Source organism: Mirounga leonina, unplaced genomic scaffold (assembly GCF_011800145.1).
Source record: "Mirounga leonina isolate KUSES-001 unplaced genomic scaffold, KU_Mleo_1.0 Mir_92, whole genome shotgun sequence".
NCBI classification, from domain to species: domain Eukaryota; kingdom Metazoa; phylum Chordata; class Mammalia; order Carnivora; family Phocidae; genus Mirounga; species Mirounga leonina.
Window position 1 is genome coordinate 13,327,002 of NW_023270852.1, and position 20,715 is coordinate 13,347,716.

At 36.3% G+C, this 20,715-nt stretch overlaps 1 protein-coding gene and 1 pseudogene across 3 annotated transcripts in view; one reads left to right on the forward strand and one right to left on the reverse strand.

Moving 5' to 3' along the window:
• FCHSD2 (FCH and double SH3 domains 2) overlaps positions 1–20,715 on the reverse strand; it is a 304,207-nt gene that overhangs the window by 118,620 nt on the left and 164,872 nt on the right. For all 3 annotated transcript variants that reach the window (XM_034995346.1, XM_034995345.1, XM_034995343.1), the window contains exons 7-8: positions 18,957–19,011; positions 17,966–18,094 (exon numbers count right to left, since the gene is read on the reverse strand). In XM_034995346.1, the coding sequence (XP_034851237.1) occupies positions 17,966–18,094; positions 18,957–19,011 (184 nt within the window). The remainder of the gene's footprint in view (positions 1–17,965; positions 18,095–18,956; positions 19,012–20,715) is intronic.
• LOC118004156 lies at positions 11,094–11,852 on the forward strand (annotated as a pseudogene).

Consider the following 20,715-nt stretch of genomic DNA (forward strand, 5'->3'; position numbering starts at 1 on the left):
GACTGAAGGTAAAAGTGGCTCAGCCACAAGAGTACAACACATGCAATATATATAGACACCCCTGGAGTGCCAGGTGCTAGTGAACAGGAGACATTGCATTGCAGGGCACTACTGGACCTGTTATTTATAAGGCCACTACTTTTAAGAGCAGGAGATGCAGCTAACTTTCCTAACACACAAAGAGACAGAGAGAGTTAGACAAATTGAGAAGATGCAGAAGTATGTCCTAAATGAAAGAACAGGACAGAATCATAACAAGAGACCTAAACAAAACAGAGATAAGCAATATGACTGATAATTTACAGTAATGATCACAAAGATACTCACTGGACTTGAAAAAGAGTGGAGGACCTCAGTGAGATCCTTAGCAAAGAGACAAAAAACATAAAAAAGAACCAATCAGAGATCAAGAACTCATAACTGAAATTAAAAGTACACTAAATAGAATAGATAGTAGGCTAGAGGAAACAGAAGAATGGATCAGGGACCTGGAGAAGTGAGTGATGGAAAGCAATCAAACTGAACAGGAAAGAGAAGAAAAAAATCATAAAAAATGAAAACAGGCTTAGGGAACTCAGGGACACCATCAAGCATAATAACATTCAGATTATAGGGATCCCAGAAGGAGAAGAGTGAAAAGAGGGAGCAGAAAATTTATTTGAAGAAATAATAGCTGAAATCTTCCTGAATAGGGGAAGGAAAGAGAAATCCAGATCCAGGGGGCAGAGAGAGCCCGCCAACAAAATCAACCCAAGGAGGTCCACACCAAAACACATAGTTATGAAAGCAGCAAAAAGTAGTGATAAGGAGAGAATTTTAAAAGCAGCAAGAGAAAGCAAAACCGTTACATACCAGGCTATGGGCTGATTTTTCATCAGGAACTTTGTAGGCCAGAAGAGAGTGGCAGGATATATTCAAAGTGCTAAAAGAAAAAAATCTGCAGCCAAGAACACTCTATCCAGCAAACCTCTCATTCAAAAGAGAAGGAGAGATAAAGAGTTTCCCAGACAAACAAAAGTTAAAAGGGATTCATAACCACTAATCCAGCCCTACAAGATATGTTAAAAGGGACTCCTGAGTGGAAAGCAAACAACGTAAGTTAAAGGAGGCAAAGTAGGAAGCATGAAAGCAGTAAAATTAAGTATATCTATAAAAATCAGTCAAGGGATTCACAACACAAAAAAATGTAAAGTATGACACCATATATCTAAAGTGTGAAGTGGACAGAAGAATGGGTTCATGTGTCTGTTGGCCATCTGTATGTCTTCTTTGGAAAAATGTCTATTCATATCCTCTGCCCATTTTTTAACTGGATTATTTGTTTTTTTGGGTGCTGAGTTGTATAAGTTCTTTATATATTTTGGATACTGACCCTTTATCAGATATGTCATTTGCAAGTATCTTCTCCCATTCCGCAGGCTGCCTTTTAGTTTTATTGATTGTTTCCTTTGCTGTGCATAAGTTTTTATTTTGATAAAGTTCCAATAGTTTATTTTTGCTTTTGTTTCCTTGTCTCAGGAGACATATCTAGTAAGAAGTTGCGATAGCTGATGTCAAAAAGGTTACTGCCTGTATTTTCCTCTAGGATTTTAATGGTTTCCTGTTCACATTTAGGTCTTTAATCCATTTTGAATTTATTTTTGTGTATGGTGTAAGAAAGTGGTCCAATTTCATTCTTTTGCATGTTGCTATCCAGTCAGTCAGAGAAAGACAAATACCACATGATTTCACTCAAATGTGGAATTTAAGAAACAAAACAAAAGAACACAGGGAGAAAAAGACAGAGGCAAACCAAGAAACAGACTCCTAATTATAGAGACTAAACCTCAGAGGAGAGGTAGGTGGGGGGATAGGTTAAATAGGTGATGGGGATTAAGGAATGCACTGGTTGTAATGAGCACTGGATGTTGTATGGAAGTGTTGAATCACTAAATTCTACATCTGAAACTAATATTACACTGTATGTTAACTAACTGGAATTTAAATAAAAACTCGAAGAAAAAGAAAAAAGAATAGGTTCATACTTAAATGACCATTAACTTAATATATAGACTACTCTATGCAGAAGTTGTTATATACAAACTTAATGATAACCACAAATCAAAAACCACTAATAGACATGCAAAAAATAAAGAGAAAGGAATCCAAGTATACCACTACAGAAAACCAGCAAACCGTGAGAAAAGAGAGCAAGAGAGGAAAGGAACAAACAAGAACTACAAAAACAACCATAAAACAAATAACAAAATGGCAATAAGTACACACTTATCAATAATAACTTTGAATGTAAATGGGCTAAATGCTCCAATCAAAAGACACAGGGTGATGAAATGGATAAAAAACAAGACCCATCTATTTGCTGCCTACAAGAGACTCAGACCTAGAGACACATGCAAATTGAAAGTGAGGGGATGGAAAAGCATTTATCATGCAAATGGAAGGAAAAACAAAGCAGGGGTAGCAAAACTTACATTGGACAAAAAAAACTTTAAAACAAAGACTGTAAAGAGAGAAAAAGAAGGACACTATATAGTCATAAACAGAATGATCCAACAAGAAGATATAACAACTGTAAATATTTATGCACCCAATGTGGGAGCACCCAAATACACAAAGCAGTTAATAACAAATATAAAGGAAGTAAACGACAGTAATACAATAATAGTAAGGGACTTTAACACCCCACTTACATCAATAGATAGACCATCCAAACAGAAAATCAATAAGGAAACAGTGGCTTTGAATGACACATTGGACTAGATGGATCTAACAGATAGATATACACAGAACATTCCATCCTAAAACAGCAGAATACACATTCTTTTCAAGTGCAAATGGCACATTCTTCAGAACAGATCACATCTTAGCCCTCAAAACAAGTCTCAAGAAATGCAAACAGATCGAAGTCTTATCATTCACCTTTTCTGACCACAACACTATGAAATGAGAAGTCAACCACAAGAAAAAAAATCTGGAAAGAACACAAATACATGGACGCTAAATAACATGCTGCTAAACGATGAATGGGTCAACCAAGAAATCAAAGAGGAAATAAAAAAATACACAGAGAAAAATGAAAATGAAAACACAATGGTCCAAAACCTTTGGGATGCAGCAAGGGCTGTTCTATGAGGGAAGTTATAGCAGTACAGGCCTATGTCAAGAAGCAAGAAAAGGGACACCTGGGTGGCTCAGTTGGTTAAGCATCTGCCTTCAGCTCAGGTCATGATCCCAGGGTCCTGGGATCGAGTCCCGCATCGGGCTCCCCGGGGAGCGGGGAGCCTGCTTCTCCCTCTGCCTCTCTCTCTCATGAATAAATAAATAAAATCTTTAAAAAAAAAAAAAAAAAAGAAGCAAGAAAAATCTCAACCTAATCTTACACATAAAGGAGCTATAAAAGAACAAAACCCAAAACCAGTAGAAGGAAGAAAATAATACAGATCAGAGCAGAAATAAACAAAATAGAAAGTAAAAAACAAGAAAACAGATCAATGAAACCAGGAGCTAGTTCTCTGAAAAGATTAAAAAAAAAAAAAAGGATAAACCTTTAACTAGACTCATCAAAAAAAAAGAGAGAGAGAGAGAGAGAAAGAGAGAGAGGACTCAAACAAAATAAAAAATGAAACAGGAGAAATAACAACCAACACCATAGAAATACAAAGGAGTACATAAGAATATTATGAAAACTTATATGCCAACATACTGGACAACCTAGAAGAAATGGATAAGTTCCTAGAAACACATAACCTCCCAAAATGGAATCAGGAAGAAATAGAAAATCTGAACAGACTGATTACCATCAACAAAACTGAATCAATAATCAAAAAATTCCCAACAAACAAAACTCCAGGACCAAACAGCATCAACAGGTGAATTGTGCCAAATATTTAAGAGTTAATACCTATTCTTCTTAAACTATTCCAAAAAATAGAAGAGGAAGAAAAGCTTTCAAATTCATTCTGTAAGGCCAACATTACCCTGCTACCAAAACCAGATAAAGACACCACAAAAAAGCAAACTAAAGGTCAATATCTGTGATGAACACAAATGCAAAAATCCTCAACAAAATATTAACAAACCAAATCCAACAATACATTAAAAAAAAATCATTTGCCATGATCGGGTGGGATTTTTTCCTGGGGGACAAAGGTGGTTCAATATTCAAAAATCAATCAACATGATACATTACATCAACAAGAGAAAGAATAAAAACCATATAATTATTTCAACAGATGCAGAAAAAGCATTTGACAAAGTACAATATCCATTTATGATAAAAACTGCCAACAAAGTAGGTTTAGAGGGAACAAAGCTCTAATATAGTAAGGGTCAAATATGAAAAACCCACAGCTAACATCATACTCAATGATGAAAAATCGAGAGCTTTTCCCCGAAGATCAGGAACAAGACAAGGACGTCCCTTTCACCACTTTTATTCAACTAAGTACTGGAAGTCCTAGCCACAGCAATAAGACAAGAAAAAGGAATAAAAGGAATCTGAATTGGTAAGGAAGAAGTAAAACTTTTCACTATTTGCAGATGACATGATACTATATATAAAAAACCCTAAAGACTCCACCAAAAGACTACTAGACTTATAAATGAATTCAGTAAAGTCACAAGACACAAAACCAATATACAGAAATCCACTGCATTTCTATACACTAATAATGAAGAAGCAAAGAGAGAGATTAAGAAAATAATCCCATTTACAACTGCACCAAACATAATAAAATACCTAGGAATAAACTTAACCATGGAGGTGAAAAGACCTGTACTTCAGAAACTATAAAACAATGATGAAAGAAATTAAAGATGACACAAACAAATGGAAAGATATTCCATGCTCATAGACTGGAAGAACAAATATTGTTAAAACGTCCATTATATTCAAAGCAATCTACAGATCTAATGCAATCCCTATCAAAATCCCTATCAAGGGGCACCTGGGTGGCTCAGTCAGTTAAGCATCTGACTTTGGATCAGGTCATGATCTCAGGGTCCTGGGATTGAGCCCCATGTAGGACTCTTGCTCAGTGGGGAGTATGCTTTTCCCTCTCCTGCCCCTCCCCCTGCTCATGTTCTCTCTCTCTCTCTCTCTCCAATAAATAAATAAATATCTTTTTAAAAATCCCTGTCAAAATACTAACAGCATTTTTCACAGAACTAGAATAAACAATCCTAAAATTTGTATGGAACCACAAAAGGCCACAATAGCCTAAGTAGTCTTGAAAAAGAACAAAACTGAAGTATTATAATCCCAGATCTCAGGATATACTACCAAGCTGTAGTAATCAAAACAATGTGGTACTGGCACAAAAAAAAGACACAGAGATCAAAGGAACAGAATAGAAAATCTAGAAATAAACCCATGATTAATTAATCAATTAATCTTTGACAAAGGAGGCAAGAATATGCAATGGGAAAAAGTCTCTTTAATAAATGGCACAGGGGAGGGGCGCCTGGGTGACTCAGTCGTTAAGCTTCTTCGTTAGGCTCAGGTCATGATCCCAGGGTCCTGGGATGGAGCCCCGTGTTGGGCTCCCTGCTCAGGAAGAAGCCTGCTTCTCCCTCTCCCACTCCCCCTGCTTGTGTTCCCTCTTTCGCTGTGTCTCTCTCTGTCAAATAAATAAATACAATCTTTAAAAAATAAAAAATAAAAATAAATGGCGCAGGGGAAACTGGACAGCAGCATACAAAAGAATGAAATTGGACCACTTTCTTACACAAAATATATACAAAAATCATCTCAAAATGTATTTAAGACCTAAATGTGAGACAGAAAACCATAAAAATCCTAGAAGAGCACAGGCAGTAACTTCTCTGCTATCATCAGGAGCAACATTTTTCTAGATATGCCTCCTGAGGCAAGGAAACAAAAACAAAAATAAACTATTTGGAGTACATCAAAATAAAAAGCTTCTGCACAGCAAAGGAAACAGTCAACAAAACTAAAAGACAACCTACTGAATAGGAGGAGATATTTGCAAATGGTATATCTGATAAAGGGTCAGTAAACAAAACATATAAAGAACTTCTACAACTCAACACAAAAAACCCAAATAATCCAATTTAAAGATGGGCAAAGACATGAACATTTTGCCAAAGAAGACATACAGATGGCCAACAGACACATGAAAAGTTGCTCAATATCACTAATTATCAGGGAAATACAAATCAAAACCACAATGAGATAATCACTTCACCTGTCAGAATGGCTAATATCAAAAACACAAGAAACAACAAGTGTTGGTGAGGATGTGGAAGAAAAGGAACCCTCATTTACTGTTGGTGGGAATACAAACTGGTGTAGCCACTGTGGAAAACAGTGTGAAGGTTCCTCAAAAAATTAAAAATAGAATTACCATATGATCCTTTAATTCCACTACTTGGTATTTAACCAAAGAATACGAAAACACTAATTTGAAGAGATATATGCATCCTTATGTTTGTTGCAGCATTATTTAAAATAGTCAAATTATGGAAGCAGCCCAAGTGTCCACTGATAGATAGATGTGGTATATATACACAGTGGAATATTACTCAGCCATAAAAAGAATGAATTATTGCCATTTGCAACAACATGGATAATGTGAAATGAAGTAAGTCAGGGAAAGACAAATACCATATAATTTCACTCATATGAAGAATTTAAGAAACAAAACAAACAGAAAAAAAGAGACAAACCAAAAAACAAACTCGTAACTATAGAGAACAAACTGATGGTTACCAGAGGGGAGATAAAGAGAATTAAGATACACTTATGATGAGCACTGAGTAATGTATAGAATTGCTGAATCATTATATTGTACATCTGAAACTAATATAACACTACATGCTAATGATACTGGAATTAAAAAGAAAAAAAGGAAATAGTTAAAATGGAAAATTTTATGTTATGTGCATTTTTACCAAAATAATTCTTAAAAAGTTGGTTTTTTGCTTTCCCCAAAAGATCTCAGAACAAGACAAGGATGTCCACTCTTACCACTTTTATTCACCATTGTACTAAGGATCCTAGCCAACAGAATAAGACAAGAAATAAAAAGATTTCTAGATTAGAAAGACAGAAATGGGGGTGTCTGGGTGGCTCAGCTGGATAAGCAACTGCCCATGGCTCAGGTCATGGTCCCAGGGTGTTGGGATCAAGTCCTACATTGGACACTCTGCTCAGTGAGGAGTCTGCTTTTCCCTCTCCCTTTGTCTCTCCCCAGCTTGTGATCTTTCTCTCTAATAAATAAATAAAAGCTTTAAGAAAAAAGACAGAAATAAACTGTGACATGATCATGGTCATTTAAAATTGTAAAGAATCCACAAAAAAAAGCTACTAGAACTAATAAGTGAATTTAGGAAGACTGCAGGATACAAGGTCAAGTAGCAGATTGCATTTGCCAAAAAAACAGCCACAGCAATACTTCTGGTGCCACCTCTTCTTCCATAACTTTGCCACACCACACTAAGAAGCAGAATCTATCCCATCAACCCCTCGATCTTGGGTTGAACCTTGTAACTGCTTCGATGAATGGAATGCAGAAAAGAGACTGTATGACCCTTGAGACTATTTCATAAAAGGCAATATTGCCTGGCCAGCCTCCCTCCCCTCCTCATATAATTTGTCTTTGGAACCCAACAATGTGAAGAAGCCCAGGCAACACAGAGAAGCCAAGTGCAGAAACTCCAGCTGACAGTCCCAGCAGTCTCAGCCAACAGGGAGCATCAAGCACTAAACATGGGAGAAAGTACACACTCAGAAGAATTTAGCTACTAGCCTTTAAGCTGCTCTAGCTAATGGGGAGTGGTACAGAGACAAGTTATCCCCACTAAGCCCCGTCCAAAGTACAGATTCACGAGAAAAATAAATACTTGTGTTGTTTTTAAGCCACTAAGCTTTACAGTAATCTTTATGCAGAGTAACCCAGTAACTGCCTAAGTCAATATATGAAAATCAATTGTATTTCTATATACTAATAAAAGAATTGAAAGATGAAATGAAAACATAATGGTTACAGTAACACTGACATATTTAGGAATAAATTTAACAAAGTAAATATAGGACTGCTGAGGGAGGGAGAATTGTAAGATGATCCCAACAACCCTTCCCCTTATATAATCTGAGTATGGGGATAATTTATGAATGATGCAATATTATTCCTATGATTATGTTATGTTATATGGCAAAAGAGAGATTATCTGGCAGGCCTAATTTCATCACAAGAGCCCTTTAAAAGCAGAGAATTTTCTCTGGTTAGTAGCAAAAAGAAAGTCAGAGATCGAACACATGAAAAGGAGTCTACATGCTGGTTGGGAGATAAAGGGAGTCATGTGGAATGGACCTGAGAGCAACCTCTAGGAGCTGAGAGTGACTCTCAGCCTATAGCCAGCAAGAAAAAAAAGGACTTAAGTCAACAACCTGAATGACCCTGGGAGTAGATTCTCTGAGTCTCCAGAGAAAAACCCAGTCCAGACAAAATCAAAATTAAGGTTCTGCCTTTGTAAGATCCTAAACAGAGGACCCAGCTGAGCCCACCTGGACTTTTAAACTACAAAACTGTGAAACAGTACATGGAGATAGTTTACAGTCTTTAAGTTTGGGTTGATTTGTTACATAGTGATAGAAACTAAATATAACTGCAAAGGAACAAGTGAGAAGTTTTGGGGGATGGAAATATTCTATATATTATGATTATGACAACGATTACATGGGTGTATACATCTGTCAAAACTCAACCAACTATATAGTTAAAATAGATGCATTTTATTTTATATTAATTATACCTTAATAAAGTTGACTTTAAAAGAGCTGGTTTAAGTTTTCTCCTTTTGCCTCTTGTCACCTTATATACTACTCCCACAAGTAGTTTTATGTATTCTCTGCTTTAGTACCCCTCATTTATTGTTGATTGTCCAGCCCAAGACATTCAAATAAGCCCTCAAGCCCGAGTATTCAATTGTCACTGGAGGGTGTGAGCAGTAGACTATCATCACCTGATTCACATTTTTAAAACATTACTTTGAAAAAGTCTAGCAAGGAGATCACCTAGGTACAGCTTAGAATTCTGTAAGAAATTTACTAATTGGAAAATACTATCTTAGAACAGTTGTTTCCAAATCGTATTTCAAGGAGCCCCAGTATTCAGTATAATACCTCAGGAACCAAAAGTAAGTAGAAGACGACATACATGGGTATGGGCAATGGGGAAAACACACAAAGGGAAAACAGCCTCACAAGTTTTAACCAAACAGCCTCCTTTCATCTGCTTTATATATAAGGATTCCATGCAGGAGTTCGTAGCCATTGTTCAAATGCTAAAAATATTTTTAAATTACTGCTTTGTAATTCTGGGCAATTTTTCCTTTAAAAAATGGACAAAAAGCATTCTGATTTTCTCCTTCTGTGTCACAGGAAGCCAAGTATAACATAACCAATAAAGCAAGGGAAAGGATCTACCACCTCATAGTCCTTAAGCCCTTTGGGGATGCTCCAAAGATTTATAACCTTATTTCTGGCTCACTGACTATATGGATCTCATGTCTAATTCATCTTTGTATCCCCAAGTGCCTATCACCTAGTACACACTGAAATACTTGCTAAGTTTAACACGACATGCAAATAATGTTAAAAGGTATAATAAAAAGTGCTGTAACACAATCTGACACTCTTTGGTAAAGCTGCTAAACACACCACTCCTAGGTATATTTCCTTAAGAAGGACTTCTTGCAGAAGTACACCAGGAAACATGTATAAGAATGTTTAATAGCAACTGTGTAAGACTGCTGAATCAAAGACCCATACCTCTGAAACAAATAATAAATTATATATTAAAAAAAAAAAAGAAGATAGAAGGGAAAAATGAAGGGCGGGAAATCATAGGGGGAGACGAACCATGAGAGACTACGGACTCTGAGAAACACACCGAGGGTTCTAGAGGGGAGGGGGTGGGTGGATGGGTTAGCCTGGTGATGGGTATTAAAGAGGGCACGTATTGAATGGAGCACTGGGTGTTATATGCAAACAATGAATCATGGAACACTACATCAAAAACTAACGATGTAGTGTATGGTGATTTAAATAACATAATAAAATAAAATTAAAAAGAAATAAAACAATAAAATTTTTTGGACCTTTAAAAAAAAAAAGAATGTTTAATAGCAGCACTGCTTTGTTTATAAGTAAAAGAAAAACAAAAATTTCAGTTGAGAACATCAATAATTTACAAAATATACACAATGAAATACTACATAGCAAAATGATAATGAATAAGGTTATAAATCCACAAATATATTATTATTTATATATTTATAAATTAATATAAATTTTTTATATATTTATATATTATATATATAGAATGTTTTCTAATATATTTATATAATTATTACATATTTATATAAATATATTAATCCACAAATATAATATTCAGTGGGGAAAAAGCAAGGTGCCAAGTACGATACACTATATATTGTCAGAAAAGTGGTTACAATGTGGCGGATGAGAGATGTATTTTAGGATGAGTCACACAGGGGGCTTCCATTTTACTAGTTATGGTTTCATTTCTGAAGTTGAGTGGTGAGTTAATGGGTATTCATTTTATCAACCTTTGAATATATATTTGAAAATTTCATATTCAGTTTAAAGTCCTATACCAAGGATCGGCAACTAAGCCCTGTGAGTCAAATCCAGCTCAACACCTATTTTTGTAAATAAAGTTTTACTGGAACAAACCATTCATTTGTTTCCCTTTGTCAATGACTGTACTACAAGGTCAGGATTGAGTGGTTGTGATAGAGAAACCTCAAGTATTTACTACTAGGCGCTTTACAGAAAATGTTTGCCAACCCCTGTTCTATTTCCAAGTACAGAGTGCAAATGAAGGAGCAGTTAATTCTGAAATAACACAAATATAATCATGGTCACAGTTACTGAGAAAAGTGATCAGCAGGTCTGATGACAGCCAGAGAAAGAAGGATGGGAGGAAAACAAGTAAAAACTAAATAAGCTTCAGGAGCGACGCTGACGTGGTAGCCGCCGCCGCGTTCGTCTCAGGATAATAAACCGGGTAGAGTTGCTGAGGATCTACCAAATCTGCTGATTAACTATGGAACATTATACCAAAACAGAGAAAATTGGAGAAGGTACCTATGGAGTTGTGTATAAGGGTAGAAACAAAACTACAGGCAAGTGGTAGCCATGAAGAAAATCAGACTAGAAAGTGAAGACGAAGGGGTTCCTAGTACTGCAATTTGGGAAATTTCTCTATTAAAAGAACTTCGTCATCCAAATATAGTCAATCTTCAAGATGTGCTTATGCAAGATTCCAGTTATATCTCATCTTTGAATTCCTTTCCATGGATCTCAAGAAATACTTAGATTCCATCCCTCCTGGTCAGTTCATGGATTCGTCACTTGTTAAGAGTTATTTGTACCAAATCCTACAAGGGATTGTCTTTTGTCACTCCAGAAGAGTTCTGCACAGAGACTTAAAACCTCAAATCTATTGACTGATGACAAAGGAACAATTAAACTGGCTGATTTTGGCCTTGCCAGAGCTTTTGGAATACCTATTAGAGTATACACACATGAGGTGGTAACACTCTGGTATAGATTGCCAGAAGTATTGCTGGGGTCAGCTCACTACTCGACTCCAGTTGACATTTGGAGTATATGCACCATATTTGCAGAATTAGCAACCAAGAAACCACTTTTCCATGGGGATTCAGAAATCGATCAACTCTTCAGAATTTTCAGAGCTTTGGGCACTCCCAGTAATGAAGTGTGGCCAGAAGTGGAATCTTTACAGGACTATAAGAATACATTTCCAAATACATTTCCCTAGTGGAAACCAGGAAGCCTGGCATCCCATGTTAAAAACTTGGATGAAAATGGTTTGGATCTGCTCTCAAAAATGTTAGTCTATGATCCTGCCAAATGAATTTCTGGCAAAATGGCACCGAATCATCCATATTTTAATGATTTGGACAATCAGATTAAGAAGATGCAGCTTTCTTACAAAAGTTTCCATGTATCAAGAACAGATAGTTATATTTTTACTGCTAACTTTGTCTATTTTTGTTTTGTGTATTTTTCTTTTCTTTGTTGTAAACTTAAGCTGTACTTCATCTTGATTTCAAAAGTGTAATTTAAAAATGTAAATATTGTTCTATATGAATTTAAATATAATAATTCTGTGTGTGTTTATAGATCTCACTGTTAACAACTATTTGTTACCACAATAGAACTATAAATCTAAAAAAAAAAAAAAAACTAAATAAACTTCAGAGCCCTGCTATCCAATAGAACTTTCTGTGATGATGGAAATATTCTGTATCTGTACTATTCAATATGGTGACGACTAGCCACATGAGGCTTTAGAGCACGTGAAATGTGGGTATTACGACTGCGTAACAGAATTTAAGATTCTATTTATTTTTAACTATTTTATTTTATTTTTTTTATTTTTAAAGATTTTATTTATTTATTTGACACAGAGAGAGAGAGAGCGAGAGCAGGAACACAAGCAGGGGGAGTGGGAGAGGGAGAAGCAGGCTTCCCACTGATCAGTGGGCCCGATGTGGGGCTCGATCCCAGCACCCTGGGATCATGACCCGAGCCGAAGGCAGATGCTTAACGACCGAGCCACCCAGGCGCCCCTATTTTTAACTATTTTAAACAGCCACATGTACCTAGGGACTACCATACTGTACAGTGCAGCTTTAGAGCTCTGGAGGACAGAATGAAGCAGTTGTCACCTGAAACCAAGGAAACAAAGAGTTGCCTCCAGCTGAGAAAATTTCAGCCACTAATGTAAAGGCAAACGATGGATAATCATAAGGGTAAATAACATACAGATTTGGGACTGATACAATATTAATAAAAATTGGGCCAAATGATTACTCTTTCTAAGAAGAGGGTGTACAGAAAGAGGATGCAAAGTAAGAGAAGCAGAGAGCTGAGCTTCAGATTTGGGGACTTCCATGATAATTTGTTAAGTGAACAAACTTTATTGGGTGAAAGAGAAGTACAACAGCTAGAGAGTTATGTGGCAGGGAAACCAAAAGAGCTATGACTTAAAAAAAAATGAGTTCCATGTCCACATGTGAATGAGGAAAACTTCTGAAATAATTAGTGGTTAGCTGCAAAAACCATAAAAATAAGGGAGCTGGATACCAATAATGATTTTCTTCTCATTTAACCAAAACAAGTATCTGCAAAAGATATGCCATATTATCATATTTTCTAGATTTCTTTCACATAGAAAGATGTTTAACTTTTATTACTTTGCCCAATTATCAGTTAGTCCAGATACATTTAGCTTCCACTGAAGACAATAAATATTTCTCTAGAAATAAGGTCGTAGTATTATTAAACTTTTCAAATTCTCATTAGCTGGACATTTCTTCCCTTTTCTACTTTGATGCACTGTGCTTCATCTTTCCTCAGCCAAACCATTAAGAAAATACTACACGAGCTTATAAAAATACCAGTTTACATATTGTACAAGAATATGCTGCAAAAGAAGGAGTTTTGAGGAAAAAACTACCTTACTTCCCAGCAGCCAGTAGAACTGCTTTCTACAGATGTGCTAAAATCAGTAGTCTGGTTTCCATGGCCTCACAATAGCTTTTTTGTTTTGTTTTAGTGTGGAGTTCAAAAAGGCCTGCCTTCAAAAACTAATGATGTAATGTATGGTGATTAACATAACATAATAAAATTTTTTTAAAATGCCTGCCTGATGATAGACAGCGTGGTGTATTTAGTATCTGCTTTAATGAGTACTGGCATAAGGAACACAAAATATTCCTTGGGGAACCTGCCTAAATATTGGTATTTAGGTACTGACATGATCTTACTCTTTATAATAACTAGAACAGGGGAGAATTCGTAATTTTCAGTTATTAATTTTATTTTACAGTTCTCTCAGAATTTACGATATTCACAGTAGGCTACTACTAATTATACTCATCTATACTATCAAGAAGATTGGAATGCAATGTAGAAAAGAACAGTGTGATATCTAGTAAAGAACACAGGCTGTGAAGTCATAAAGGCTTTAAGTCCTAATACATACATATTCACTGAACCTCACTGAGGCTCTGCAATCTGATTTGTAAAACAGGGATAATGATATTTAGCTCAAAAGATGTTATGAAAACTAAATGAACGTAGGTATTTTTTTTTATTTTATTTTTTTAAAGATTTTATTTATTTATTTGACAGAGAGAGACACAGCGAGAGAGGGAACATAAGCAGGGGGAGTGGGAGAGGGAGAAGCAGGCTTCCTGCCGAGCATGTGGGACTTGATCCCAGAATCCTGGGATCATGACCTGAGCCGAAGGCAGATGCTTAACGACTGAGCCACCCAGGCACCCCTGAACGTAGGTATTTAAAGTATCTAGACAGAGCACCTGGCCATGCTGGACACCCAACAGTTACTTCGCTCTCCCCCTCGGGCATTTAAGGTCTCTTCTACACTCTTTTTTCTCTTCTAAACCTTTTAACTTAAGAATACAATGTCCAAGAAATATAAGAAGAAAATAGAATAATCAGTTGTTTTGATCGTGAAAAGGCAGGAGAGAACGAGATATCCAAAACCAAGGTGAAAGGATCATCTTTAGACAGAAGGAACAACTCTGCTGTTGCGGTTCCTTGGAGGAATCCTGAACACACATGAAGGCAGGTAATGGGAAAATAATGGAGTTCCCTTTTAATGGCTTGTATTTTCTCTGTAAATTAGGAAGAAAAACCACTTGCTAAGTGTGAAAGAGAAGAGATAAATTTGAGGTTTGAGATGGAAAAAAGTTGAAGAAAGTGTTAAAAATATTAGGGAGTTAACCAGGGAAATGTCCAAATGGACCCAATGCTCAGGGTCCATTTGAGACTGGTTCCACATTAATTTATGAACATGAATGTGTTCTGTCTGTTGAAAGATTGTCTTCAGTAGTACTTGGCTACTTGGATGCAGGTACAAAGAAAGAGGTTATCTGGGTTCATCTTGAGTTGGAATTTCATTTCATTTCATTTCAAGGCCAGAGTGTTATTTAAATAATGAACTATGAACTCTAACCAGGATAAAGAAAAAAATTATAAAGGATAATATGCCTAAAGTGATTAGGATAATGCCAGAGTAATATTAAGCAATGAAAAAAAAAAAGATAGCTGTTAATATTACTTATAATGGTCCTCTAGCAGTAATTTCATTATTCTAATTTGTAATCATTTCTATGTAATTCTCTCTCTTCCACCAAACTGAGCTCTTTGAAGATAGAGTGTCTTACTCATCTTTGCTTCTTCCCAAAGTGTAGTCCAGTACCTACAACACTGTAAGTGACTATTAAATGCTTATGATTTAATCAATGAATCAAACCTCCTGCTTCAAAACTATTCATAGAATTTGTTTAAAAAGATCCTAGCTAGGGCATTATAACCTTAACAACAATTCAGAAAAGAAGACTTTTCTAAGAAAGGCACGGAAGGGCCACTGTCAATTCAATGACAGAAACTCACTAAGTAGCTAACAATATGATTGATGACAGTTTTCCAATACTGCAGACTACAGAATTAACATGAGGAAGAAAATGAATTCACACACACACACAACATGAAAACTGAGAATACATCTGTCTATTTTTAAGGGACAAAAGAGGACTCCTGCTTCTCTTCTGTTTTATCATTCTAGTACCTTATAATGTCTCATGAAATGAGTAATCTGAAGCATAACCTACCCATGCCGATCAAGTATCTGCATTAGGATTTCAAAGCAAAGTTCAAAGATATATAATCTGACAGGTGGCCAGGCCCATTAACTTCCTCTTTGTTTTGGGCAGAAGGTACACCCCCGAAATAATACTGTACCTTTCCCAGTTTGTCAAAGGCCATAGGGTTTTAAGAAAGAGGTCTTTTTCGCTGTGGATTCAATTTAAAAAACAAAGATTTCATTTAGCTGCTGCTTCAACTAATATGTTCATTTTAAAGTATTTAAAGGGGAAATATATAGTCAACAGCTTTGATTTAATAGTGGACAGTATACAGGGAATCACAACTTTTTTTTTTTATTCTTATGTTAATCCGCATACATTACATCATTAGTTTTAGATGAAGTGTTCCATGATTCATTGTTTGTGCATAACACCCAGTGCTCCATGCAGAATGTGCCCTCCTCAATACCCACCACCAGGCTAACCCATCCTCCCACCCCCCTCCCCTCTAGAACCCTCAGTTTGTTTTTCAGAGTCCATCGTCTCTCATGGTTCGTCTGCCCCTCCGATTTCCCCCGCTTCATTCTTCCCCTCCCGCTACCTTCTTCTTCTTCTCTTTTTTTCTTAACATATATTGCATTATTTGTTTCAGAGGTACAGATCTGAGATTCAACAGTCTTGCACCATTCACAGCGCTTGCCAGAGCACATACCCTCCCCAGTCAGGGAATCACAACTTTAAGTGCAAACTGTATTGAATATCTTCTTTAATGAATGGGTTGTCTAAGACTGATTATACATAAATATTTCCCTAGAGAAAGCATGTTATAATGGGAGGTCAAGTCTCTTGTTGGTTCTTGTAAATCTGAAGCATTATGTAATACCTAATAAGATACTAAAATGCCTAAACCTCTAGGTCCACCATTTCATGAGGAAATGTATACAGAGCTCTCATCTGGGATGTCAAAACATCTTACCGCCTATGTTCTAACCAGAACTCCGAACAGGATAGAAGTTAGGAAAAGGAGAGTTCAGGCAATGAACAAAGAGGAAATTTCCGAAAAAATTTTGCAACTGGATACTTCTTAGCCCACTCTGACTCTTTCTATCACTCCTGTTTTTCTCTGAGGGTAGCAGGTAACGTCCTGTCCACTTTAAAGGAAAGAACTTATAGTTTCTAGACAGAGTTTATCTCTTTCCAGAGCCACTGTAGAAAAAAAGAACACCCACTCCTGTTACATCCCCATTCTCAAAGCTTATGATTTGCAAAGCAAGCAATTCAATTAATGTGGGGTTTTTTTGTTTTTTTGTTTTTTTTTTTAAGATTTTATTTATTTATTTGAGACAGAGAGAATGAGAGACAGAGAGCATGAGAGGGAGGAGGGTCAGAGGGAGAAGCAGACTCCCCGCCGAGCAGGGAGCCCGAAGCGGGACTCGATCCCGGGACTCCACGATCATGACCTGAGCCGAAGGCAGTCGCTTAACCAACTGAGCCACCCAGGCGCCCCAATTAATGTGTTAGAACATTAACACATTATATTGTGTTAATCTTCTAATCTAAGAACAATATATTTGAGACGGATGAAAATATAAGAGAAAGACAGAATAATCAAATGTTTGGGTCCTTAAGAAGACAGGAGAAAATGAGATACACTCTATGTAGAAATTGTATACCAGCAACAGGGGTCTGGCAGTAGATTAAAAAGGTTTTCTTCTCCACCCCTTTTCTTTTACTTCAGTGAAAGGTAAAAAAAACCATATACATGTATAAACAGGGAAAGACCAAATTGAGTTTGAGTACACAAGAAAGTGTAATACAAATCTATCTACATTTCAGAGTAGATACCTAGGGTAGAGACATTTTCATATAACTACTAGACATTTTCCCTTCTTCTCATGGGTGCTTCAAAATCATAAAACATTAACATACACATTTACCTATTAATTAAAGATAAAATTACAAAATTTTAAAAAATCTAAGCTTTAAAAAATAATCTTATTTTTATCATATATTAATAACCATTATACAGTAAATATCTGCCACTGCTAGAAACTAATACAGTTAGTCTCTTTACTGTGATTTGGCTTTAAATACTTTCTTACATTAAAAATTAATTCAGAATTACCAGAAAGACAGGGTACCCAAACAATATCAAGTATAGTTTAATGAACTGCAAAGAATTGCTATTCTACTGACTCGATCCTATCTACCTCAACTCATGAGTTGTTTTTGTCTTTAATGAAACAAATAACCACAGATATTAAGGCTGTATTACCTTCATAATGTTAACTAAATCTGTTTGATAGTAGCGATCCTGGTGTGCATTTGCTGCTGCTAATGTAAGAAGATAATCATTTCTTGCGTGGGTAGCTTTAGAATTACATTCAGATCGCCGGGCTTTTAACTAAAACACAGTAAAAGAGGAAAAAAAATCAATGCAAACTGACATTGCACTGTAAGATATATGAGGTTACCATTCTTAGCTGGCAATTAATGGCTCCCCAATAAGACTAAAGGTAACCATGTAGAGAAATATTCATTTGCATATAAAACTATTCAACTATGAGGAATTAAATAAACAATGATTAGAACTGTTACACGTGGTGAGAGTGTTTTCACACGTTTGTTATTTACACTCAACATATTTCCAAAGCTTTTCAAAATACTTCAAAGTATTCTGCTCATTTTATTCAGATGGGAAAATAAAGGTTCCCAAATTAAGTTAAGTACGTTCTCTTCAAAGACATGGGTAAATCTGTTGGAGTTAGAAAATCTTTTTTAAAAAATCAGCATTCCTCATGTGCCAAAAGAACGGTGTGCTAGTTGGGATCCTGGCAGCCAAAGGCAGGTCACTAAACTTACTTAGGTATTCTACAGCTCAAGGGTCTGACAGGAAAATCTCACTTGGATCTGGCCCAGAGTATCTGCTCAAGGGTATAAATCTGAATGAAACAGATTTTGTAGATTTTCTAAAGCCCGTGGACCAAGTCTCTTGGACTAGGAGTTATGGATAACAGGCTACCAAAACAGATAAGGTATAGAAACCTATCTCTGAAGCAATCTTGAGAAGCAAGCAGTGTCCAAAGTGCTGACATCTAGGCGGAAAACTCCCATGAACTGGGAAGGAAACTTCTTCCCTAAGTTACTGACTTTAAAATGCTTCTCTAAATTAGGTGGAAATAATTGACTTAAATCCTCAAAAAACCCAATTCTCTTCTAATAAGCTAAGGTTTCTCAATTGTGAAATACAGTTTTCAAAAACTCACCTTTACACTTGCTTTCTGTAAACTGATTCTTGATTGAAAAAGACTAAGTTTAGATCTATAATAAAGCAGAAAATACAGCATGTTTAATACAGTTATCAAATTATATTAAATTTATTAAGTATTATAATTCCATATTTTTTTTTATTATTTTTTTAAAAGATTTTATTTATTTATTTGAGACAGAGAGAATGAGAGAGACAGAGAGCCCATGAGAGGGGGGAGGGTCAGGGGGAGAAGCAGACTCCCCGCCGAGCAGGGAGCCCGATGCGGGACTCGATCCCGTGACTCCAGGATCATGACCTGAGCCGAAGGCAGTCGCTTAACCAACTGAGCCACCCAGGCGCCCTATAATTCCATATTTTTAAAACAGTGACGCTTTTCCACAATGCTATTCCAAAAGAGAACTAAAAAATGGAAGGCCAGGAGCAATGATTATTTTCCCTTATTTATTCTACAGGAAGAATATTGTAATGAACAGGAAATATTGGGATATTTAATAAAAATATCCTGAATGACAAAAATACAACTTGACAAATATACTGGTATCTCATAATAAACAAAAGTCATCAAACTATAGGTTATTCCCAGTATCATACAATTACACACACTTCAGTTCCTACAAGAAAGCTTAAAGAAAACCAGAGAGATAACCAATCTATGGAGGCAAAAATTAGCAGGTTTTCAGGGCTGTGTGCAATAGGCTGTAACAACACCTGCAAAGCAACCTACAGTATGATATTACCAGGCTCTTCAAAGTCCTTAATTCCATTATTTCTCCCATTAAACGTCCTTCTTGTTTGGGTGCCAGCCTGTGCTCCCTCCACTCTTAACACAGTACTTGGAACACAGTGAGAAAGTCCCTAGGCTCTCTGCCCTATATGATTTTGTTCAATTTAATTGTCTCCCATTCTGATGTCCTTATTTTCCTCAATCCCTTTCAGTTTGGGAGGGAAACATAATCTAACAATCAATAGTAAAAATATGCTGGTTTTACCCAAACAGCTAGAGATAACCAGAAGGAGAAAGTCAACAGACGAACAGTAAGGAATAACAACACTCCCACGACCAGTGATTTTTGAAGCTGCAATGTTTGTCTTGACTGCAGTGTCATGGTGATTGCCAGGGGAGAATTCAGTGCATGTGCTGGAAGCTACGCCATAATACCAAGTAAAGTTGCAGACCCTTTGGGAATGAAAGGTGGAGCAAGCCAGTCTCTGCACAGCACATGTGAGGAGGATAGCAAAAGCAGCCTATCATCTTTCTAACAAAAGAGAAACATTCAGGGACGTACACGTATGCATCCAAACTACTTCTCCACTGTTAAAAAAAAAAAATTGGGTCCAAAATACTCCTGTTATTTTCTACCTTGCCATATTTGAATTTCCTGGGGTTTTGTCTGTTTTTATTAATCAGAAAAGGCCACAAACTTTAAAATTTGAGAGAGCCTGTTCAAATTTAAAAAGATTGTTTGGGGGTATTCTCAATTCTCCTTTTCCTTGCAGTCATTATCCAAATAGTCTGAGGTGCACCTAGATTTTCCAATATAAGGTTTTAAGTTTTTGGTTTCCGTTTCATTTGCTAATCCTCATATAATTCTTGTGTGGTACTTAAGAAGGTATTAGTAACAGGTAAAATAATAGAGTTCCTATGCTCAAAGATTATGATCTACAACATATAAGATATATACAAATAGTGAATTGTACCACACACTCCTCCTCATCATCTACTTCCAAATGTTAACGCTCCTTGGGGTCCCAAA